This window comes from Panthera pardus, unplaced genomic scaffold (genome assembly GCF_024362965.1).
Source record: "Panthera pardus isolate Hobbes unplaced genomic scaffold, ASM2436296v1 HiC_scaffold_5, whole genome shotgun sequence".
Lineage (NCBI taxonomy): Eukaryota > Metazoa > Chordata > Mammalia > Carnivora > Felidae > Panthera > Panthera pardus.
The window spans coordinates 8,032,693-8,057,163 of record NW_026526980.1 but is presented as its reverse complement, the minus strand read 5'-3'; the positions used below and the strand labels follow the sequence as shown (position 1 = coordinate 8,057,163).

Here is a 24,471-nt window from a genome sequence, read left to right as displayed (position 1 = left end):
AGGGGCAGAGAGCGAGGGAGACACAGAATCCGAAACAGGCTCCAGGCTCTGAGCTGTCAGCACAGAACCCGACGTGGGACTCAGACTCACAAACCGTGAGATCATGGCTTGAGCCAAAGTTGGACGCTTAATCGACTGAGCCACCCGAGCACCCCATAAAGCTTACTTTTTTAAAAAATGTATATTTTTCATACCTAAAAAAATATATATGAATACTTAGAAAATGTTTAGAACGTTTTATACTAACAGTAGCTAATTGTTGGCTTATGGGGTGGGAGGACATTTTCACTTTTAATTTCTTTTTTTTTTTTAATGTGTGTTTTACTCGGGTTTCCTTTCCTCATAATTTAAAAGAAGAATTTTTAAGGAGGGAGAAGGTGTGCATAAAGTGTTCGTTAAATGTTTGGTCTCTAAATGGTGCTACCAAGTCTTAGTTACAGAACGATATGCTGCAACTGTTTAAAAATTCCTCAAAAATTCCTCAAAATTCCTCAATTCCTCAAAATTCCTCAAAATTCCTCAAAGCTGAAAATAAAGAATATAAGATGTATTTGACAGTTACTATCTCCATTCATAACACTGACTTCACTCCTTTTAAGAAGTGTACATCTGCTAATCCATATTTGTTGCTTGTTAAGAGTGGGTGGATCCATAAATAAGATCCTGTTCTTTGAATGCCTTTAGCTGGTGTTATTTACCACTAATGCTCAGAGGAAGGATCCTAAATTATCTCCCAAAATGCTCAAAGCTTGGTTGTTCCTTAGTTTGGAAAAGTGATTTTATTTTTTGTTATATTCTAGAATATAACAAAGATAGTTACCCATTTAGCTGACTCAGAATTTTACATTGTCTGTGTCTTCTTATAAGAACCTCAGCTGCTAGAAATTTTAGCTTGACTTTCTAGATATACTTTAACACATATTTATAATATTAGGAATTCCTAACAAGCGAGATTGTTTAAAAAGAGTAATTGTGACTTGTCTTGGTGCCACAGTCTTTAGGGGACATAAGTGGATGGTGACAAGGATCTTGATTACAGAATTGTGTGTTTCTTCTGGCAGCTCGGCTTGCCCTTCCCCTGCCTGTGCCGCGTGCCCTGTAACACTATGTTTGGATCCCAGCACCAGATGGTGAGTTCTCTCTTCGGTTTGTAAGATAATACAGAATTGTGTTTTGAAACGGTGTCTTCCTTTCAACTGAGGTGCTGTTTGCTGGCCTCCACATAATTATTAGTTTATTCGTTTATTGCTTGTATCTTCCCATTGCTTAACCCACGCTTCTGGGTTTGAAAGTCCGCGAGGGCTGGATGGCATATAGGTCAGGAGCCCCTGCCTCCTCAGGAATCTTGTCATTACTGTATCACCTGATTGAAGTAGAAACATGGGAGTCCAGATGAGCGCCATACATTTCTTCTAAAGTTCATCCTTTCAAAGGTTGTCACTGTTGCCTGGATTTGTGAATGGGCAGATTTAGAAAATGAGGTTCTTTATTGTAATGTGGGATTGGAATTGGATTCTGCGTATTTTTAGGCCTTCCCATACTGAAGACAGAGGCAAAAAGGATAGGTTTTAGGGTCCTGTGTTTCTTTTTCCAAGGTACCTTGATTATCTGGTTCAGATACGTCAGTGAGTAATATCAAAGATAGATTTTTGGGTACATATGGGGACTTGAGAGAACATTTTCTTTAAACCTTAGTGTTTAAAACTAGAGAAACATTCATCCTGTATGTGTACAGTTTTTGACTTGAATCTCATTTAACTGTTTTTTGTAGTTAGTCTTCAAGGGAAACGATTTGATTTTCATCTCCCTGATTAGGTAAAATGGAAAAATGGTCAAGAATAAGAATTTTATTTGTGTGGTTATTTTGAGAGTCCTTTGTTGAAAGTTATAAGTTCTTATTGTACAGCTGTATGCCCGTTGCTTCATGTTACTGTGATTTGCCTTTCAATCTAGGATGTTGCCTTCTTGGAGAAACTGATTAAAGAGGATGTAGAACGAGGAAAACTGCCCCTTTTGCTTGTAGCGAATGCCGGTAGGTATCGTGAACGGAATCTCCCATTTGGATGTATAAGAGAAAGACAGGGTACGTAGCCTAAAAAACAAAAAACAAACAGACAAAAAAACCCTGAGTTTTGAGAAATGTTTGTCTGCCTCGTGTTTAAGGTAGTTTGTGTCAGCATCGTGGTGAGAATTAGAACACGGCACTCGGCTCCTCGCATCCCCTTCAGTTGTTGGTTTGTTGGGGATTTACTCTGTTGGTGTGTATGCTTTTTCATTTAGGTTGTCAGTACTTCTCTTGCATGTGCTTCCTTCCTGAATCGCATCTTAAAATGTCACGCTTGAAGGCCCACCTCGCATGCAGCAGTTCAGCTCCCGCTTTCTGCTCAGCTTCCCATTATCGAATTCAGCATTATACTTGAAGTCTGAGGCATCAGGCAAGAAAAATCATTGTGACAACACCTGTTAGAAAGAATAAACTGTTTTTACTTGCAGACGGCATGATTATATAGGTAGAAAGTCCTAAGGAAACTAAAGAAAGGCCTTTGGCACTAACAAGCAAATTGATCTGGAGTGCAGGATTTCTGTGTACCAGCAATGTACAGTTGAAATTGAATTAAAAATGCCAGTCACAGGGGCGCCTGGGTGGCTCAGTCGGTTGGGCGTCCGACTTCGGCTCAGGTCATGATCTCGCGGTCTGTGAGTTCGAGCCCCGCGTCGGGTTCTGTGCTGACAGCTCGGAGCCTGGAGCCTGCTGCGGATTTTGTGTCTCCTCTGTCTCTGCCCCTCCCCTGCTAGCACTCTGTTTGTGTGTGTGTGTGTCTCTCTCTCAAAAATAAATAAACATTAAAAAAAAACACAAAAAAACCCAAAGTATATGCAAGATCTGTACACTGAAAACTACAAAATAATGCTAAGAGAAATTCAAGAAAACCCAAATAAATGGAATGGTATGCCATATGCTTAGGTTGGAAGACTCAATATTAGAAAGTCTAATTTCTCCAATCTATAGATTCTATAGATGAATCCCTATCAAAATCTCGGCAGGCTACAATTTCTTATAGAAATTGATTAGCGGATTCTAAAATTTATGTGGAAATACAGAGGATGTGAGAATAGCCAAAATAATTTTGAAAAAATAAAATTCGAAGACATAGGCTCTCTGATTTTTACACTTACTATAAAGCTACAGATAACCAGGAAAGTGTGGGAATAATTGAAGAGAATAGAGTTTAGAAATAGACTCACATGGGGGCATCTGGGTGGCTCAGTCACTTGACCATCCGACTTCAGCTCAGGTCGTCATCTCACATCATAGTTTGTGGGTTCAAGCCCTGCATCAAGCTCTATGCTGACAGCTCAGAGTCTGGATCCTGCTTCGGATTCTGTGTCTCCCCCTCTGTTTGCCCCTGCTCTGCTTGTGCTCTGTCTCTCAAAAATAAATAAACGTTAAAAAATAAAAATTAAAAAAAAAATAGACTTACATGTATATGGTCACTTGGCTTTTTACAAAGATGCCAAGTTATTTCAAGGGAAAAAGGTGGGTCTTTTCCACCAGTGGTCTTGGAACAAGTAAATACCCATATGGAAAAAAAAAAAAAAAAAAAAAACTGAACCTTCACTCTTCCTCACTGTCTATACAAAAATCAGCTCTAAATGGTTTATAGACCCAAACCCTGCAAAAGGACCACTTGCATCGGTTGTGTCTCTTGAGGCAGTTGGTTGGGATTTGGAAGCTTACTGGGTGGGGTTCTGCTAACTGGAAGTTTAAGACGGTCAGGAGAATGCACGAATTCAGGTTTTCCTCATGCTCTGTGAAGAGGGACTTCCCTACCCAACCTGTAGTGTATACATACTTAACAAGGGGCGGGTTAAAGTGTTCAGTATGTTTAAACCAACTTCAAAATGCGTGTTCTGTTTTAAAACAAAGGACTTTTCATACTAGGTTTAAAAAAAACCCACAAGTTTATCTCTGTGTATAATGGACACACCTAAATTAAAATAACCCAGGGGTACCTGGGTGGCCCAGTCGATTAAGCGTCAACTTAGGCTCAGGTCAGGATCTCACAGTTTGTGAGTTTGGGCCCCATACCAGTCTCTCTGCTGTCAGCACGGAGCCTGCTTGGAATCCTGCTTGGGATCCTGTCTCCCTCTCTCTGCCCCTCCCCGGCTCTCTGACTCACGATGTCTCAAAAATAAACATTTTTTTTTAATGGTGGTTAATTAAAAAATTAACAACCCAGTGGGGCCCCTGGATGGCTCAGTCGGTTAAGCATCTGACTTACGGCTCAGGTTGTGATCTCACGGTTCATGGGTTCGAGCCCCGCCGAAGTCTTTGTGCTGACAGCTCGGAGCCTGGAGCCTGCTTCAGATTCTGTTTCTCCCTCTCTCTGCACCTCCCCTGCTCGTGCTTGTTCTCTCTCACTCTCTCTCTCTCTCTCTCTCTCTCTCTCTCTTTCTGTCAAAAATAAATAAACGTTAAAAACATTTTTTTAAATAAAAACCATTAATAACCTAGAAATGACAAAAAGCAAACATGGAAAAGGGTATCTTGGGCAAATGGTGACAGAATGAAAGTACTATCTATAGTGGTGTTAGTGTGAGATAAGGTAGACTCCACGCTAATTAAAATTCGTGTAATCCGCTAAGGCACAGTAACTAAGAAAGCTTATGAGCATATCTGAAATGTATAAAGGAAGACTAAAGGAAAAATAGATAGGCTACAAGTATAAATTGACAAACCCACAATCTTGGTGAGAGACTTTAATGTTTCCCCAGAAACAACATTAAGTGGATGGAAAACAAGTATATGGAGATTTTAAGTAACAAAATTAACAAGCCTGATTTTATAGATACATAAAATGGAGAATGTGCATGCTTCAGACCTTGAATGATCAACTTGTAACAGTTGGTTTTAAGCCAGCTCACATACACAATCTCAATAAAACAGATACAGTGTTACTTCCTTCTTAGATAACGTATTTATAAGCTTTTATCCTGCCGTAAGGGCTCAAAGTATTCCTTTCAGTATCGTTTTTTGTGTGTTTTATCCTAGGAACCGCGGCAGTAGGGCACACAGATAAGATTGGGCGTTTGAAAGAACTCTGCGAGCAGTATGGCATATGGCTGCACGTGGAGGGGTGAGTGCAGGGCGAGGGTGGCTCCGTGTTGGGCCTGCACCCAGTGCTTGTGAAAGAGTGGCCGTCTGTCCAGGCTCTTTGTTGTAACGATTATCATTATCGCGAAGGGCTCTTTCGGTTGCGTAGTAAAGATGACAAAATAACCCAAAGTGGTGTCAGCGAGAAGAGATTGTATTGGCTCCCATAACAATGAGCCACCATCTCCGCCCCCCTTCCCCTCCCCCCACCCCCACTTGGCCTGATTTTCTCCACGTTGCCTCCATCTATAGATAACATTTTCCTATTTTGGTACAGAATAGTTGCAGTGGCTCCAGTTTGCTTTCCCGTTTGTGTTCTGAGGGTCATAAGTCCCGACAAACGCCTCCTACTGAGCCAATTGCCGTGGCCAGGGAATTGTAACTCGCCTGCGGTTCGGGTCATTTGCCCACCCCTGGAGCAGATGGTGGCGTCTCGTCCACCCGAGGCTGTGGTCTGATAGATGAGATGGGGGTGGTTCCCCAGAAGGACCTAGGGGAGGATACCCGGCAGCCACGGTGGTCCGTACTCAGCAGGCCATGCGGGCCGGGTTTTCATTTGATCTCTCTGGCAAAGAGTGATGACAGGAAACTAATAGCTACGAAAGATAGAAAACGAGACATAAGACACATAAAGTGCATTTTCAAGGTTTTGCCGAAATTTGTACACACCACATTTTCTCTTGTTGTTTTAAAAGCTGAGCACCCAGCTGAAAGACACTTAAATGTCAGATTGGAACAGCACCTCTTTTTTTTTTTTTTTTAAGTGTACGTAGGGAATAAGCAGCAATTAATAATTAGTGTTGTGGTTTTTTCTTCCAGTGTGAATCTGGCAACATTGGCCCTAGGTTATGTCTCCTCGTCAGTGTTGGTATGTTATGATTTACTAAATACTGTGTTTTTAAGAAGGAATTACAATGACCTAATCCCTGATGACTTCCCATGATTTTTATGAATTGAGGGGGGTGCTGGGTTTCGTGTACTCTGATGGTCTGTAACAAAACCTTGTTTTCTTCGTTAGGCTGCAACCAAGTGTGACAGCATGACATTGACTCCGGGCCCATGGCTGGGTTTGCCGGCCGTCCCTGCAGTCACCCTTTATAAACACGACGATCCTGCCTTGGTAATAAGCTCACTCTCACTGGGAGGGAGTGGGGAGAGGCTAATAGGCAGCATGGAGTCTGGGAGCAAAATACGGAAAAAGTCGAAATATCCTTGATGCTATTTCTGTGACTTTTTTTTATCAAAAAAACCCTGTTCTTAACACAAGTGGAACTGTACTGAATACATTTATTCTGTTCTCTCCCTTTGCCTCCGTGTGTACAAAGAACTTTTTATGACCTTTTATGACTCTGTAATATTCTGCCTTTTAAATACTACAATTTAATCTTCCTTTGTTTCCAAACTTTGTTACTAACATAGTGAGCATCATTCTGTATTTCAAATTACTTCCTTAGAATAGGCTCCCTGAAGCGCCGTTAGTATTGAGAGTAGTTAAAGCTCTTGATCCCCATTGTCTAGAAGGTTTTAATACATATTTTTTTTAAGTGGTTCTTGATAGTGGATCGGTTCAGTGATTCTTACTAAAACAGTTAACGTCTTTCTAGGTCGATAACGGCCAGGTGTTTGAGGACACTCAGAACAGCCGTGGAAGGGGCTACCTCTTGGGGGCCTGAGAGCTCTGGCCCATCTGGATTCTCCTCCTGGCTTTGCCACACCTTAGCCATGAACCCTTGAAAGCCAGGTCTCGGTGCTAGGCTGGCTAGAATACTCCCCTCACAAGACTGTTAGACAAACGATGTTTAGTGTAAGCCAGGTGCCTGGCGTAGCATCTGACGCATACAAAGTGCATGGGAATATGCCAACCAGTTACGTCAACTGTGTGACTTCATCGGCTTCGGTTAATAAACCCATATTGGCTTTTTCAGACTTTGGTTGCCGGTCTTACATCAAACAAGCCAGCAGACAAGCTCCGTGCCCTGCCGCTGTGGCTGTCGTTACAGTACTTGGGGCTTGATGGGATTGTGGAGAGGATTAAGCACGCCTGCCAGCTGGTGAGTAGAAACCTGCAATTTAAATGAGTCACAGATACTCCATGGTGAAGGCAGAGACAGAAAACTGCCTCGTTCCTTACTCATCATCCAATACCGTGTTGTCTGGATTTCGCATCTCCTAAGCAAGCAGACCTGAAGTGCACATTTGCCGTTGGAAGTTCTGGGGGAGACTGCTGGGGTGTCCCATCGTTAGTGGCCGGATGAAATCAGATTAGATGATTGCTTGTGTCATTGTAGGATGAGGAAAGAAGTGATAGGATGAGAGCCAAGGAGCGGAGAAGGAGCAAAAGGGGGCTGGAGGAGGGTAGTTAACATGGCCCCCAGCCGGCTGTCTCTTGAAGGGGGAAGGAAATATGGCGGCCTTAGGGGTGGTGATGGATTGCCTGCGTATTTTTGATACCAGCTGTCTTGGGCTCCCAAATGGCAAGGCTCTAGAGATGGTTCTAACTCTCCTTCTGTATGAGGTGTTCTAATTGTGAAAGTATATATATAATTATGCTACAGTTTAGAAAGCAAAGAAGAGGTCCCATTTATGCAGTTTGCGAGCTGCGTCCTACCTGAGTCTGAAAGCATGGCGTCGCCTCTCTGTAAGTCCGTTCGCTTACCTGGGAGACAGGGGTGATGTGAAAGATGGTTAGGCCTTCATGAGCTTGTGCATGCGAAGCTCTTGGAGTGTTGCCTGGTCACATGCGGATGGGTTTAAGAATAAACCTTGGTCTGCAACGTGTTCTGTGGAATCGGTACTTCCTCAAGTGTCATTTTTATAGTGAGGAAAAATCCGTGTTTTTGTGTTGCTGTGGCAGCTGCCTTTTGGTTCATCATGCCAGGATGGTTCCTCCTGACGCTAGTTTCTGATGCAATAGGGACATTCTGAAGGAAGTAGTTTCATTGTCACATGAGGTAATGTTGAGGTCTGTGTCATTATGTTTCCAAAGCACATTTCTGAAAAGTTTCCTCACTGGGCCGTCGGCTCCCATGTTGAAGTTTGGTTGTTCGGAAGGAGAGGCCTTTATTGCCCCGGTAACTTAGTCGCTTTGGGGAAGGTTCGGGCCCTTGGGGGAGAGCCCTTCAATTCGCTTTGGCGTCCAGAGGGCAGGGAGATAAATGAGACATTCTCTGGCAAACCCTCAAGGCCGCCGCAGCTCTGTCTGCCTGCAGGCACATGGGAGCGGTTCGCAGTCCTGCCGAGGACCTCAGTGACATCCTGTCGCTGACCCTGTAGTGGGAACTGCAGGGAAATGTAGTCCCTGCGGCTGTCACCAGGTGCCGGGTTCCCTGGGGGCGGAAGTCAGGCTCCTCCTCCTCCTCCGCTTCCTCCCTTCATCATCATCATCGTCGTCTTCATCCTCCGGGGAGGCCATGAGGACTCATTTTCTCTGTAGCCACCTCGGTGCTCTGCGCACGCACCGCCTCATTTGAACCCCGCCGGGGTGGAAAGTCCGCTGATAACACACCAATAAGTATTGTTCATGAGGGGTTGTCCAGCGTCCCACACTCAGTAAGCGTTGGAAGGATGAACCCCGAACCCCTGAAGTACACCTTCTTTTATCCCCGTGGCAGTGATGAGAGGTCTGGGGCTGGGACGCTTCTAGAACGGTGAGGACGGAAGTCCTCATGTGCATGCTGCCCTCCAGAGACCCCTTCCCGGCGCTTGCCATAACCACCCTGTCAGATAGCTGCTGCCCTCCCCGTCTTATAACTGAGGGACCTGAAGCCCAGAGAGGCTAAATGACTTGCCCAAGGTCATAGCTAGTAAGTGGCAGATGAACTTAACTCATCGTCCTACAAGTGGGGTATTGAACTCCGGTTTGGTTATTCCAGACCTCGTGTTCCAAATAGTCGTAATAATGCTGTGTTCTCTCACTTACCTTTTCTTTTCCTTCCCCAGAATCAGGTACTATGCCTGGCACACATGTGCACTCAGTAGTTTGGGTGGGGTTTTTTGAGCTATAATTAACATATTAGTGTCAGGTATACGGCATAATGATTCAATATTTGCATATATTGGGAAATGATTGCCACAAGTACAAGTCTAGTTAACCCACATCACTATACATCATTACAGAATGTTTTATTTTAAGTAGGCTCCACACCCAGTGTGGGACTTGAAGTCACAACCCTGAGATTGAGTCGCCCACTCTACCAACTGAGGCAGCCAGGTGCCCCTGGAAATTTGTATCTTTAAACCACCTTGGGGCGCCTGGGTGGCTCAGTTGGTTGAGCGTTGGACTTCAGCTCAGGTCATGATCTCACGGTTCGTGGATTCAGGTCCCACGTCAGGCTCTGTGCTGACAGCTCAGAGCCTGGAGCCTGCTTTGGATTCTGTGTGTCCCTCTTTCTCTGCCCCTCCCCACTTGTGCTCTTTCTCTCTCTGCCTCTCTCTCTCTCCTTGTAAAAATAAACAACATTAAAAAAAAAAACTTAAGTCACCTTTATTACCCATTTCTCCCAGCTCCCAACCCCTGCCTCTGGCAACCACCAATCTGCTCTGCGTATTTATGAGTTGCATGTTTTGTTTTGTTTTGTTTTAGATCCCACATGTTAGTGAAATCATACCATTGTCACAGATGGCAAGATTTTATTCCTTTTTTATGGTGAATAATATTTCATGGTGTATGTATGTTACATGCCGTATATTTTCTTTTTTTCAGCCATTGATGGACACTTAGGTTGTTTGTTTATCTTGGCACTTGTAAAAAAATGCTGTCATGATCGTGAGGGTGCAGATAACTTTTCAAATTGGTGTTTTTGCTTTCTTTGGATGAATACCCAGAAGTAGAATTGCTGAATCATAGGGTAGTTCTATTTTTTATTTTTGGGGGAGCCTCCATACTGGTTTTCCATAGTGGCTGTACCAGTTTGCATTCCTACCAACAGGGTACAAGGGTTCCCTTTTCTCCACATCCTCACCAACATTTGTTATTTCTTTTCAGCCATTCTCACAGGTGTGAGGTGATATCTCTTTGTGTGATTGATTTGTGTTTCCCTGATGATGAGTGATGTTGAGCATCTTTTCATGTACCTGTTGGCCATCTGGATGTCTTCTTTGGAGAAAAGTCTGTTCATGTCTTCTGCCCATTTTTTAAATCAGATTTTGGGTTTTTTTGCTTGCGTTATATATATTTTGGATATTAATCCCCTTATCAGATAAACTATCTGCAAATTTGTCCTCCCATTCAGTAGGCTGCCTTTTCATTTTGTTGATAGCTTCCTTTGCCGTGCAGAACCTTTTCAGTTTGATGTGGTCCCACTGGTTTCTTTTTGCTTTTGTTGCCAGTTACTCAGTTTTTGAACGAGTGAATGGCTTATGTTGCTAGTACGACAAATTCACATACGTCTCATTAGAAACCGCTTTTCTGGAAGCCCCAAATGTAACTTTCAACTGAAATCATCAGGGAATATTTCGGTTCTGGAAAAGCAAGAATTGGCACCCTAACTCAGGAGCCATCGAGTGACAGATGGCTTTATCGGCCTGAGATCTTTGTCTGCGGGCCTGCAAAAACCATCATGGAAACCATGTTTCGATATGTTGTGTCAATCTAATGGATATCATTAATCTAATGAAATTATAACCTAAGTAATTATTAAATAAATACATATAATCTAATGAAATTATAAAAATTAGAAGCTATTTTTTGTCTTTTTTGCAGAGTCAACGGTTACAAGAGAGTTTGAAGAAAGTGAACCACATCAAAATCTTGGTACAGTATATATGATTTGATCCATTTTTGAAGTTAATAACTTAACGTCAGTGACTTGGAATGATCTCCAGATTGGGTGCATCTCAGTGAAATTGTGACAGCTCCAGTAAAACCACATTCTTCGGAACAGATTCACGCACCAATGACCTAACTCTACAGAGAGCACAAATCTAGAGATTTGTACCATATGCTGAATCCCTGTGGTGCTTTTCATATAATCGTGTGTAGTTTTGTTCTGTTAAAATTTAGAATTGCACAAAAATCTAACAAACCCTGTTGACTTCCTCTGCCCAGTGATTTTAGAACATTCATACTACTGAAATGAAAAGTCATTTTGTCTCTCATAGTGTTTGGGGCAACTTTTTCTGAAACCTTCTGACACCAGAGTTTTCATTTGCACAGATTGGGGAATAAGGAAGAGATCAAGTGGCCTTGTTTTTTATTCCCCCAGTATCCTCCTAAAATATACCAGAATCTATCAGACATTGCTGCTTAAGGGCAGTTATTAGACCCAGGACGTGAGGATTTAGCAGGGCTAATAACGAAGTATCAGTTCATGTTTGAATGTTCTCATGTTTTGCCTCGTTATATTTTAGAATTTCAGGAAATAGAGGTCAGATTCTAGTTTAAATAAGGCCACTGAGTGTTTCTTGGACAATCCTGCAAGATGCAGTTAAGTTTAAAACTAATACTTAAGTTTTTCTGGGGTTCGAGTTGATATAGTTGATTCCATTTTAGTGCACGGTTTGCTTTAAGTGCCTGAGGGGGGCGCTGCTGTCCGTTGCCTTCTGAGTAGGAGCTTGGAGCCTTTTCAGTTGACCTGAGATGACCCAGGTTCTAGCTTGGAAGAGGAGAGTGGCCCATTGGAGAAGCGGAGGGATGAATGTAAATCAGGAGACTTGGGTTCTAATTTCAGCCGTACCACTGACGCCCTATGACATTGAGTCATTTTCTTTGCTGCCTAAGCCTGTGAGCTCAGTTGTCGGCTAAGGTATGTTGGTTGGACTCCTTTGGTTGTAAACAGAGAAGCCCAAACTGTGGACTAGCATGAGCAAGATGGCAGGAGTCAAGGCGGTGCTGGGCCTGTGGACCTTGTTCCCCTCCCTCACTGAGCCTACTTGGGCTCCTCCTCACGTCCCCTCTGCCCCCCTGTCCTTCTCCAGGCGGGGAGATTGTGCTGGTGCTAGTTAATCACCAGTGGGTTTGGAGCATCTTTGGAAGGCGGTACACGGTCCGGGCATGAGCCCTGCTCCACCCCTCCTTCCCGTGGATGCTCGTCTCCGTAGATACACAGTAACTGGCAAACACCGTGAGGCACCGTGACTCCAGTAATAACTGTCATCACAGCAGCTGTTCGTGAAATGGCACCCAGCGCACACGTTCCTTCATTTAACCCTGACAGCAGCCGCCTTCGTATTTGCTCTTCCTTCTACCTGCAAACACTGTTCCCTTCAATTCTTTTCATGCCTGCTTTCTTACCCTTGAGGTGTTCGTTCAAGTACCCCCTCTTCAGAGAGGTCTTCCCTGGCCATCCCGCCTAAAGCAGGCCTACCACCGCCCCTCACTCTGTCCCCTGGGTTTTGTTGTTCGTGGCAGTTATTACTACCTGAAGTCGTCTATTTGTTCATTGTCTGTTTTTCTTTGTCAAAGCTTTGTAGAGGCAGGGACTTTTGTCTTGTTTTTGTTTCACGGTTTTGTGTACTGTGCCGGGTACTTGGCATAGATACTGGAGCCTAAGTCAGTCTGATCTGGGAATTGGTTGCAGCGGCTGCCGCATCTTTACTGGCGAGGAAACTAAGGCACAGAGAAGTTAAGTGACTTGCTCCTGCCACACAGCTAGGATGGGATAGAGCTGTGATTCACACTCCGAGGCCCGTGTTCTTAACCGGCGGACCAGTCTGTGTCCGGTCAGTTCACAGAAGTTAGCACTTGTCCTTCAGTGGCTCGTGACGAAGGGCGAATCAGATAACGTATGAGAAAGCAACATGAAAATTGTAAGGCACCGTAAAATACAGGTCAGTATTAAATGTCTTTTGTCGCCACAATATCTGTGTAGTGCTTACATAGATACCGCGTCCTCGGGTTCTCGAGACGTCACTGTGGCAGAGCGGTGTTATTTCCGTCTCTGTGTGGCGGTGTGCTCGTGTCCTGAGCCACACGGTGGTATGTGGCACAGCCAGGACTTGACCCCGGGGCGTGTGAGATTAGCCGCGTCTGTGCACAGCGGCTCCTTCTGCAAGCTCCCCGGGGGCCTTCTTGCCCATGTAGGCGGCCGGCCCTGGGGGAGCCTCTCAAGCCCGAAGCGCCGACCCGCTTCCCCGGCTCACCAGGGCCCGGGGCCGCCTCCGGGGCGCAGGGAGGCCGCGGGGAGCCCCTCTGTCCGTGTGTCAGTGTAGGTCCTGTCCGCAGCCGCCACCGAGGCTGCTGTTTTGCTAGCTCGGCGGCACGTGGGCTGCGTCCCACACTCGCACTTAAGGGGGAAATAGGGTATCTCACCCTCACACCTGCAAGCCTCAGCCCCGTGCGGCACTTACGTCTCTGCTGTCCTTGAGGCTCTCCAGCTTCTGCTACTTTGACCGTGGCCATGGTGTGTCCGAGTGAGGACTGTGTAGATCCTGCTTGGTTGGGACTTGTGCTCATTTAACCTGAGGAGTCTTTTTTTTTTTTTTTTTTAAATTCTGTGCAGTTTGCGTTTTCATATATGACCTCCTTCTCCGATCTCACCAGCATAGTGAACATTGTCACGGGTCCATCTTCCTTCAGCCCCTGTCCTCCTTTCCGCCTCTGCCTCCTGTCCTGGCACCTGAGCAGCCTCTCATCTGTGTCGGCCGTGTTTTCACTTTGAGTGATACCTGCCTCCTTCCAGCGTGTTCCCTTGAGCTCTTGTTAAGTCATTGTTCCCTTTTTGGACATCCTTTTTTCTTTTTCTTTCCTTTTTTATTTTTGTTTTTATGCTTCCTGGTCCTCATTTCTCTAAGCACGGTCGTCAGAGTATGTTTCCTTTTGGAGCACAGATTGTCCCTTGTTGCGTCTGCTGCCGGGTGTGTGCTTCACTTTTCATTATGACCTGCATGTTTTTCTCATGTGTGACGGGCGAAGGTCCGTCTGTCAGTTCCATAGCTTCGGGACTCCTGCACCAAATGGCACGTACGGCCCATGGCAGTGCACACCTGATGTTTCGCTCTTTGGTGCATTTTACTCCCTGTGTAGACGGAGCCTCAGGCCGCAGGAAGCCCTCTTGCTGGTCGGCAGATTGAGCTTTTCTCCCCCTCTTCTCCTTGGGGTCCTGGCATGACGTGCGCTCACCACCATCTGCACACGGGCCCGAAGACCCTGGGTGTTACAGCGGGTTCCCCTCCCTGCTCCCCGCTCGCCAGCCCCTGCTCCGCTGACGATACTCTTTGTTTTCTTTCTTGATTCACTGTTTTTGTGAGCTTAGCAGTGGTTATGTTGGGTTTTTTGGTTTTTTGGGGGTTTTTTTGGTTTTGGTATATGTAATCCCGCATTTCAGTCTGCCATGTATTCTCTGTTTATAACCATGTACAGTATTTCTCATGCACTGACATTTGAGTCCACCGAGCTCAAAGAAATAAGAAACCAAGACTGTATTAGACTATATATAGAAGTCTGGTTACTCAAATCATCCTGCTTCATTCATCCTGACTGAGGTCCGGGGAATGGGCATAGAATTTTATTGCTTTTGTTTCTATTTGCTTCTTGGATTTACTCCATTCTATTTAGATATTAAGGCTCTCCAAGTGTTAAAAGTACTAAGAGAAAAAAAAAAGCATTAATAGATTTATGTTTACATGAAAGTTAAAGGAGATGATAGATAGGTAACACAGCAATCAGCTTAATAAGGTGGCAAATTTGATACACATCTTGCTTGGCCTAAATCACATCCCTGTGTTCCGTTCAGAGGTTAACAGCGCAGACCTTGGGCCAGCTACTTCCTGGCTTTGCAAGTTAGCGTTTCCACTATGGAGACATCACACGCAGAGCCTTGGAAAATAGGGTTTATAACTAGAACTGTTGAGTGGTTAGACATCTGTCCCTGTGTGCCATATTCTGTCAAGAACATTGCTGTTCCCTTTGTATCCTGACCCCGTAGTGGAGCTGATGAGTCGCTCCACTGTTCGATGGCGTCCGTGAACTAACTTAGTGCTGGCTTGGCTTCATGCAGTGAATGTTTTCGTCTGTGATGAAATCTGCTAATGAAGTTAGTCATTAATGAAGTTAATGAAGGACGCCTGTCCTTAATATAAGTACCACTTCAGTGATTTAGGAAATACTTAGACTCAGCTCTAGACTGTTTATCTTCATTACCAGTAGGACTTACATCCTGTTCTGAGAGTTTTACAAAGTGAGAAGAAAGGAGTTTTCCTCTTTTTGTTTGTGACTGTATAAAAAGTTTCAGGGGTACCTGGGTGGCTCCGTCGGTTAAGCGTCCGACTTCGGTTCAGGTCATGATCTCACAGTTTGTGGGTTTGAGCCCCGCATGGGGCTCTTGTGCTGACAGTTCAGAGCCTGGAGCCTGCTTCGGATTCTGTGTCTCCCTCTGTCTCTGCCCCTCCCCTGCTCATACTCTGTCTCTGTCTCAAAAATAAATAAGCATTTAAAAAAAAATTTTTTTTTAAAGTTTCAGTCCTGCTTAAGTTAGCATAATTTCTAGGTTGTTGAAAGCTTCCACTCTCCCAGCACTGATTCTGGTTCTTCTTTTTCCTCTTCACTGATCTTTAATGGCAGGCCTCTGTTTATTATTATTACAGTTTGCTCCTGCCTTAATTTCAGTATACCTCTGTCAGATGTCATAATCCAGGAATGTGTTCTCAGAACCGGCTTATAATTATTTCTAGGAATTTTACTAAACCCTTGATTTCTATTTCTGTAGCAACTGAAATTAACCTTTGAATTTTACGTGTTTACTAAGAACCTATGCTATCTGTAGCCTGCTTTTCAAACTCACTGTTTCATTTTGCAGGTGTTGGATGTAATGTTAATTGGTAACATCAGATTGTATTTTTCAGGTGGAAGATGAGCTCAGCTCTCCGGTAGTGGTGTTCAGATTTTTCCAGGAATTACCAGGCTCAGGTAGGTGACTTTAAAAAGCATAATTTTGGATTTGTGTCTAAGGACTTTGAATTTTAAATCATTTCAAGTTACATAGATAGTCCAAAATATTTTGACTGCTAAAATCTGCAGTCATCATTTTTTCAGAAAATGTTAATGATTTTCACAAGAGTTCTGGTCCTAAGTGCCTTAATAGCATGTTAGTGATAGTTTCCTGTGATCAAACCAGTGGTTTCCAAATGCCAGTCCCTAGACCTAGTGCTAGAATGAGTGAAGAGAGACCAGGATGCGTGCACGGGTGTGCACACACACACACACACACACACAAATAACCTCATGTTTTCACGCTCATTTGCCATAGTGTTTTTAATGTATGTTTACACTGTATTTTAAATTATTTAAAACGTAAACTATGTTAAGCATAAAAAAGAAAGAAAAGAAAATAGAGATTTGGGGGCTCTACTTCCTAGATACTTTGATTCATGAGGTTGGATCCAGGATCCAGAAATCTATTTTTACAGGGTGCCCCCAGCGCCACCAGCCTAGTCCAGGGCACCGTTACTTCTCACCCGGACAGCCGCAGTCCCCGCTCGACTGATCTGTCACTTCTGTGTACTGCACATACCCCATTCCAGACCATTCTCTGCATGCGGTCAGACCGGGCAGTACATGAGGGAATCCATTCGCGCCCTTTGGCTGCCCAGACCCTCAGTTTCTTACTATTTCTAGTGAATAAGGTCCAGGCTCAGTACCAGGCCTTGTAAGGCCTATGGAGTCCAGCCCTTGCCATCTTCTCTGACTTCCTTTTAGGCCACCTCTCCTCTCGATCATTGTGACTTAGACTGGTCTTCTCCGAGTTTCTGGAATATTGTGCCCTTTCCTAGAGCAAGACCTTTGCACTTGCTGTTCCCTTTACCTCGAGCACATTTCCCTTCACTCTTCTTCTGGCTGGCTCCCTATCACCATTCAGGTCTCCATTAGGTGCACCTCCTTAGGCCTTCCCTATCCATGCTAAGGCACCTCCATCATACTGTATCGGAGTCCCCGCCTTCTTTCATGGCACCAACAACAATATATGGTGATTTCAGTTCTTTCTTTATGGTATTTCTTCAGTAGAATGTAAACAGCTAGATGACACTTCCTTATATCTGGCGTGCCCAGCACACCGCCTGGCAGGAGTAGGCGCCCTGGCCATTTGAAAGGAGGAGAAGTCTGTTGTGAGGCCCGCTTGGGGTGCTCTCAGGTGCTCTGCCTTCCCTCGCATAGGGGTTGATAGACTAGCTGGTAACTTACAGTGTTACATCTTGATTTCCTCTGGAAGTTCCTTTAAAGAAAACCTTCCCAAATGAGACTAAGAATTCTATTTGTGAGACAGTATTCAGGTGTTACATCTTCTCCGAGAAAAAAAAATGTGGAAGCTTAAATCCCCTCCTGTGGGCGTCTGGGTGGCTCAGTCGGTTAAGCATCCGACTTCAGCTCAGGTCATGATCTCCCGGTTCATGAGTTCGAGCCCCACATCCGGCTCTGTACCGACAGCACGGAGCCTGGAGACTGCTTCATATTCGGTGTCTCCCTCTCTCTCTGCCACTCCCCTACTCACACTCTGTCTCTCTAAAAATAAAGCTAAAAAAACCCTTCTGTAAGATAAACATATGCAAAAATTTTTACTTGTGGTAAAATGTGTACAGTTAAGTAATGCTGCACAGATTCACGTGGTTGTTCAGCAGCCCTCCGGAACTTGTACGTCTTGCAAAACTGAAACTCCACACCCCTTAGACACTCCCCTCCAGCCCCTGGCAGCCACCATCTACTTTGTGTCTCTGAGTCTGGCTACCTTAGGGTCCCCAGAGAAGTGGAATCATACAGTGTGAGTCTTTGTGTAACTGGCTTATTTCACTTGATGTAACGCCTTCACGTTTCATCTATATTGAGCACGGGACAATTTCCTTCCTTTTTAAGGATGGACAACACTACACACTGTATGTACGTACTCATTTTTTTCTATCCATTCCCTGTGACATCAGCACTTGATTTCTGTAGTATTTGAGGCTTTTCTCCCGGGTTAGTGTTGGGAGCTCAGTGAAAGGGGCTTTGAGGAGCGTGTGTGGAGCTGTGTTTCCGGAAGGTGAACCCTCTTTTCTGTGTTTTGGTGTCAGATCCAGTGCCGACAGCTGTCCCGGTGCCTAACATGGCACCTTCAACGGTCGGCCGGGAGAGACATTCCTGTGATGCCCTGAACCGCTGGGTAAGAACGGGGGCCATGTGCTCTCGTCTGCATCCCAGATGGAGTGATGCATGGACGTGTCTGGGAAGTCGGGCCCATAGGAAGGATGCTTCTGCAAAGGCACTGGGCTTCCTTCCAGGGCTTCTGATCACATCACTGCTTGGCATGCCGCGCGAATTCCGGCAGGGCCTTGCAGAATCACTGCCTCGGTGACCATCTCCTTGCTGCTACGTAGTAAGGCCGCAGACTACCCGCACGATGGGGACCGCGGCTGTGGTGGGCGCCTGGAGCGATGTCAGGAGGCCCGAGAGCCAGAGCCCCCTGACCACCGGGCACCTGACAGTGTGGACCGAACACACTGTGCTGTGGCTGCCTCGGGACACTGAAATTGTGCCTCCGGGGTTTTTGTGTCAGGGCGTCCACCACAGCTGTGTCGGTCCTAGCATAACGGGCTCCTGCCCCGCCTCGGGCTTCATGAGGAAGTTAGGATACGTTTGTGCAGTGATATCGAAACAGCTGGAATAAACCGTGTAGCTGGACATATACGGCAGAAAGGAAATGGTCATCACAGATTATAGGAAAAAATGCAGGTTACCACACAGCATGTCGAACGAAACGTTTCGCGGCGACGGAAAATATAGAGATAGAACAGGATGGGTATATTAACGTGTAAACAGTGGGTATTGTCACTGATGCGTTGTGGGTCATTTTTATCTTATTCTTTGGGTTTACCCATATTTCCTAGATTTGCCTACAATGAACTTGTATTTTTTAGTAATTAAAAACATAAAACTTAGTCTCTTTAAAAAAGAAGTTTCCGTAAGTAAGAGAATGAGAAGATTCAGGGAACCTCGCCCCGGGGAGTCTCTTGGGTCTGGGGCTGAGCGCATGAGGGCCTGTGGGGGGAGCTGGGAGTCCTCCGTGTGGGCCCTCGTCACTCTGCCCGTGTCCCCGCAGCTGGGAGAGCAGCTGAAGCAGCTGGTGCCTGCGAGCGGCCTCACCGTCATGGACCTGGAAGTGGAGGGTGTGTGCATTCGGTTCAGCCCCTTGATGACAGCAGCAGGTAACCAGCCATTCTCCACGGGTTGTCCTCCCTTGTTCCGGGAGCAACACTGACGTGTCTGTTCAGGTCCACGCTGTGGCCTGGTTTCCTTTCCCTTGTGATACTCTTTTTCTTTGAAGAGGCTTTTTCTTTGCCTTGGGGCTAAATTTGGGTAGACGAGCTTTCCAGCAGAACTTCCCAGAAGTAGACTTCTAAAGTCACTGGAGTTCCTGTGTTTTGGCGTCCTGTGGCCCTTCGTCTTCCCTTCCGTGGTTCTCCAGCCACACCTCACGTGAGACTCACCCGTGGAGCTTCGCCAGCTGCCAGCGGCCGGGCCCCACCCCGGGGATTCTGGTCCATGGGGCATGGAGCCCACGCGTCTCTATTTTTTAAAGCTCCCCTGGTGATTAGGGTGGACCAGAGAAGGTTGAGGGCCTCCACATTTAGGTGTTTGGGAAAGCGGTATAGCGGCAGGTGCGTGGGCTTGTGCGACAGAAAGTCTTGGGCGCATATACTTCTGTCGCCGCTTCACATGTGTGGGATCTTTAGCGAGCTTCTCCTCCAGGGCTGTTCCCGTGGCCTCACTGTAGCCGTGTGAAGATTGAAACCAGATCACATGTGTGAAATGTCTTAGGGGGACTCGTGTTTGCCATAGTGGAGTAGGTCTTAAAAATCAGATTAAAAATCTGATTGTCTTTTTTTCCAAGATGAAGATTTTCAAAAAATGTTTGCTGTTTTTTCATGGAATGTTTTCAACATTTTTGGAAAGATATTTACTCAAAGACCTCAGTATAGGGAAATGTGGGTAACTGTCCTGCCAAGAAAAGCCCATCATGAAGATGGCCGGTGGCATCCAGATCTCAAAGTTGGGGAGTAGCTGGGTGACGTGGGGCTATAGTTAGGACTGGTGGGAGAGTAGGACGGAGAGGTCGGGGAGTAGGAGGGGCTCTGGGGTGTGTGGCCCCCGGGGGAGCGAGGCTCGTAGGCAGGAGATGTGGGTGAGTGGCCTGGAGACGTGGCACCACCTGGCAAAGGGGACATAGGGGCTCGAGGGGCCCTGGGAGCCCGGCGAGGGGGACCACGCCGGGGAGTAGCCCGGGCTGAAGCCACTGGCATCCGAAGCAGCACCAGGGGAGAAGCCAGCCGCCCCTGGGGTCATCCCACTTCCAACACTGGGAGACCAGGCGCTGTAGGCCAGAGTGGCACCCTGGTTCCAGGGAGTCACGGCCGGAGAAATCCCTCCCGTGGGACTGGGCGCTGAGCCGAAGAACATGCCAGTGGGTCTGGCGGCCCCCAGGCCGGGCATCACGTACTGAGGCTTAGTGCAGTCACTTGCCACATTCGAGTCACAAGCGAGGGGCAGCGAGGTGGGCTCCCTGCAGCCCCAGGGGCTCTCGGGCTGTCCTTGGTGCTGTTGTCATCACCCCGCCCTCCTGCTACCCCACACACACACCTGCCAGAATCCCTCTCTCCCCGGGATGCTACCGTGCGTGCCTCTTCGTAGCTTGCGCGAGGAGCCTTGTACGTAGACTCCGGCAGAGTCCTGGGCCGAGACTGAGTTTGCGTCACACGGAGGGGCTGGTCTTATCTTCGGTGCGAGACAGAACGGCGTCTGCGCCTGGATGCCACGTGCCTCAGTCGTTAACACCGATGTTCCCTATGGGCTTAGCGGCTTTTAGGTTACACCTCTGCTCCAGCTCACGGGAGGCCCCGCGGCCGCTGACCTTTCTGACGGCGGAAGTGGGAGCCCTTCCTCCCGCTCTTCGCTAACGCCCGGGGTCGTTCTCAGTTTTAGGAACTCGGGGAGAGGACGTGGATCAGCTGGTAGCCTGCATCCAGAGCAAGCTGCCGGTCCTGACCTGCACGCTGCAGCTGCGGGAGGAGTTCAAGCAGGAGGTGACAGGGACCGCGGGCCTCTTATACGTCGACGACCCCAACTGGCCCGGAATAGGGGTTGTCAGGTACGGGTTCGGCCTCCTGGCGGCGGTTGACTCTTCTTAGCCGTGTCAAGACTGTTGGCGGGTCATTTTGTGGACCAGCTTGGAAATCGCAGGTGAATGTGTGAGGTCACGGTGTCGGTGTCCCCTGGAAATGCAGCGAGATGTTTTGGACACGTAGAAAAGCCCAGCACGGTGGCGGTGTGGACACCCTCGCGCTCATGCAATAGTTGTCGCTGTACTTTCTGTGCCGGCTCGCAGGTTACTGGGGGAGACCGTACGAGTGCACAGCTGACGAACGGTTACTACTGTGGGGTACGGAGCAGCACGGCTCCCTAAGACCGAGAACCAGCTCGCCGGTGGGGCACGCCGCTCGGTCCCCTGGAGTGCTGCGTGTACCCTTAGCCCTGTGCCTGCTTTCCTCTCCTTCCAGGAGGGAAGGCCCCTAATTGCTTGGCCTTTTTTTTTTTTTTTTTTTTTAAGAGAGCTAGCAAGCTAGCACAAGTAGGGGAGAAGGGCAGAGAGAGAGAGAGAGAGAGAGAGAGAGAGAGAGAATGAATCTTAAGCAGGCTCCACACTCAGTGCAGAGCCCGACTTAGGGCTCAGTCCCCTGACCCTGGCATCGTGACCGGAGCCAAAATCAAAAGAGTCAGGTGCTCAACCGACAGCCACCCAGGTGCCGTAAGACTCTGTGATTCAATTACAAACGATGAGGCTTCCAGATCTGGCCTGAGCTTCGTGGACTGGAGACTTGTACCTTCCTTGCCTTGAGACGCTCCGAGTGGCTCCTGTGCCCATTTGTCTCACTCACCTTGGAAAACTTCAGTAGCTTATACTCTACCTGCAATCCTGTGTCCGAAGAGGCATTTGATCTTTTAGACTGAAATACTGTTATTTGATATTGTTTGTAGGTATGAACATGCTAATGATGATAAGAACAGTTTGAAGTTAGATCCGGAAGGGGAAAAAATCCATGCTGGACTCCTGAAAAAGTTACATGAACTGGAATCCGACCTTACATTTAAAATGGGTAACTACTACTTTTATAAGTCCACTATGAACTTCCAAAGGCTGTTTCCTAACTGACTTAAAGGCCGTTGGGCTCTGTCTCCTCGGAAGAAATGATAGTTGAGTTCTTTCTAGAGTGAGCTAGCTCCCTTCCCCTTCTGCAGCCTCTTGGGGCACCCACGTCCTCATTAGTATCCTTGTCCTCACCCCATAAGGGAGGTGCCTTTGCGCGCGGTCATGCCGTTGTACAGGAGAGTGGCCCCAGGCAGCCTTCTGACCGAGGACTTGGGAGCCAAGGCAGGCGGTGGTCTCTTCCCACAGGCCCAGAGTACAAAAGCATGAAGAGCTGTATTTACATTGGGATGGCAAGCGACGACGTGGACATTTCTGAACTGGTGGAGACCATTGCAGTCACAGCTCGAGAAATCGAGGAAAACTCAAGGGTCTGTAAGACTAATCTGTGCCTCGTTCCTCTCCTGGGTCTTCTCTGGGCAGCCAGCTGGGGTCACGAAGGAGGAAGCTACCCTCAGAAATACGTGTTCGTTCCCAAAGAGTGCAGAAATGGTTCCAATGAGCCAAGCATTGTACCAGGAATCTAGAACCCCCCGAGCATTTGATGCAGTCCCTGCCCTCAGTGGGCTCGCGGCTCGGGGGAAGAGGTCCATGTAGCCACGTAGGGCGGCGAATGCCGTGGAGAAGTTAGGCGTAGCTGAGCGTTTGGGGAAGACGCAGTGGCATCTCCCTGACGAGGTGAGGGAAGACTGCAGTCGCAGCTGGACCCGGGGCTGCGTGAGGCACGTGTTTCGGATGACACGACTTCCCGCCAGGGATAGACCTGCTTCTGCTGGCCAGCAGGCATGGAGACCTAGCTGGTGGACGTTCCGCAGACCAGACACGTGAGTCACTAGGAATCACTCAGGAGCAGAGGAGGGACGACAGCGGGATGGGTCTGAGGAGACAGGCATGTGTGGTGGCCCGTGGCTGTTAGGGAGGGGGAGAGCGGGAAGTCTGCCATGAGGCCGAGGAGCTGGCTTTATCGTTGGGTGGGCTTCCTGAAGTTTCTCCCAACCCGCTGTGTCACTTCTGATCCCATTTCCATGACTGTGACGCGTGTGTCTCTTTTCTGTGGATGTGACATTGAGATCATCGGGCAGGTGGTTTCTCCTCCTTTTCCTGGCAGATGGGGCTGGTCACCAAGGTGTCTCCTCCTTACCGGGGCATTTTGTCCTCTTGTGTTCGCTCGCCAGTTTTACTTCATACCCTGGCATCCAGAAGTGTAGAATTCCGTTTACTAACAGTTTTGAAAGCGTCCCTGGTGCTGTGTTAATAGTTCTTCTAGGTCCCGGGCAGGAAGCTTAGACAAGTAATCCCTTTCTCGGTCCTACCACAGCTTCTGGAAAACATGACGGAGGTGGTTCGGAAAGGGATTCAGGAAGCTCAGGTTCAGCTGCAGAAGGCGAACGAGGAGCGGCTCCTGGAGGAGGTGAGGCTCGGCAGCAGACTCGCAGGGGGCATCGGGGGCGTCAGGCCGGGAGCGGGCCGGCGGGACGCTCACGAGCGGTGGTTCTGCTCTGCAGGGGGTGCTGCGGCAGATCCCTGTCGTGGGATCCGTACTCAATTGGTTTTCTCCGGTACAAGCTTCACAGAAGGGAAGAACCTTCAACTTAACGGCAGGTAGGACCACCGCCGCTCCGGGTCCCGTGGACCTTGTGAGTCGTGACCGGGTTCCCGGGATCCCCCACTCGAACCGGGAAGCCTGGTACGCGCGCGGCCCCTGCTCCTCCGGGGCTGCGTCTGTCTCGGGAGGCCTGGTGGGTCCCGCCGCGGCAGCACAGAAGCAGGTCCCCCCACCTCCCGCCCTGCCCCCCGTCCGCGGCAGACCCCCCTTCCTGCGGGCCGGTCGGAACGTGGCCACTCAGCTGTCGGGACTCTTCAGTGCCCCCGGCGTCGTGTTCAGTGCTGGGTGTCAGTCCTCCCTGCCGTCCCCGTGAGTGCTTTGCCCCAGGAAGGGGCTGCTGTGGAAACGGGAGGTGACAAGATTGTAGTCCAGTCTGTAGCCCTGGACCAGCTCATTTCGAACCAGGCACCCCGCAAGGAGGACTGGTTGCTGGGGTTTGGGGACGATGACGTGCACCTCCAGGTCCCCTTCTTCCCTGTGTTGGGGGGACAGTTCCCTGCACGTGCCCCCTCCCCCCCCCCCCCCAGGAAACCGTGAGCACACATGAGTGTGACAGAGGATCCGTGTCGCTCCGAGCGCCTGCCGTCAGCAAAGGGCCGTCTGGT

The 24,471-nt window shown here is 47.7% G+C and overlaps 1 protein-coding gene across 5 annotated transcripts in view; it reads left to right on the top strand.

Moving 5' to 3' along the window:
* Positions 1 to 24,471, top strand: part of PDXDC1 (pyridoxal dependent decarboxylase domain containing 1) — a 51,206-nt gene that overhangs the window by 24,123 nt on the left and 2,612 nt on the right. For all 5 annotated transcript variants that reach the window (XM_019468653.2, XM_019468654.2, XM_019468652.2 and 2 more), the window contains exons 7-21: positions 1,062 to 1,130; positions 1,954 to 2,032; positions 5,054 to 5,138; positions 5,975 to 6,023; positions 6,174 to 6,275; positions 7,081 to 7,206; positions 10,857 to 10,907; positions 15,935 to 15,998; positions 18,134 to 18,222; positions 19,159 to 19,264; positions 21,033 to 21,204; positions 22,092 to 22,210; positions 22,510 to 22,631; positions 23,579 to 23,671; positions 23,766 to 23,862. In XM_019468653.2, coding sequence (XP_019324198.2) covers positions 1,062 to 1,130; positions 1,954 to 2,032; positions 5,054 to 5,138; positions 5,975 to 6,023; positions 6,174 to 6,275; positions 7,081 to 7,206; positions 10,857 to 10,907; positions 15,935 to 15,998; positions 18,134 to 18,222; positions 19,159 to 19,264; positions 21,033 to 21,204; positions 22,092 to 22,210; positions 22,510 to 22,631; positions 23,579 to 23,671; positions 23,766 to 23,862 — 1,423 coding nt within the window. The remainder of the gene's footprint in view (positions 1 to 1,061; positions 1,131 to 1,953; positions 2,033 to 5,053; positions 5,139 to 5,974; positions 6,024 to 6,173; positions 6,276 to 7,080; positions 7,207 to 10,856; positions 10,908 to 15,934; positions 15,999 to 18,133; positions 18,223 to 19,158; positions 19,265 to 21,032; positions 21,205 to 22,091; positions 22,211 to 22,509; positions 22,632 to 23,578; positions 23,672 to 23,765; positions 23,863 to 24,471) is intronic.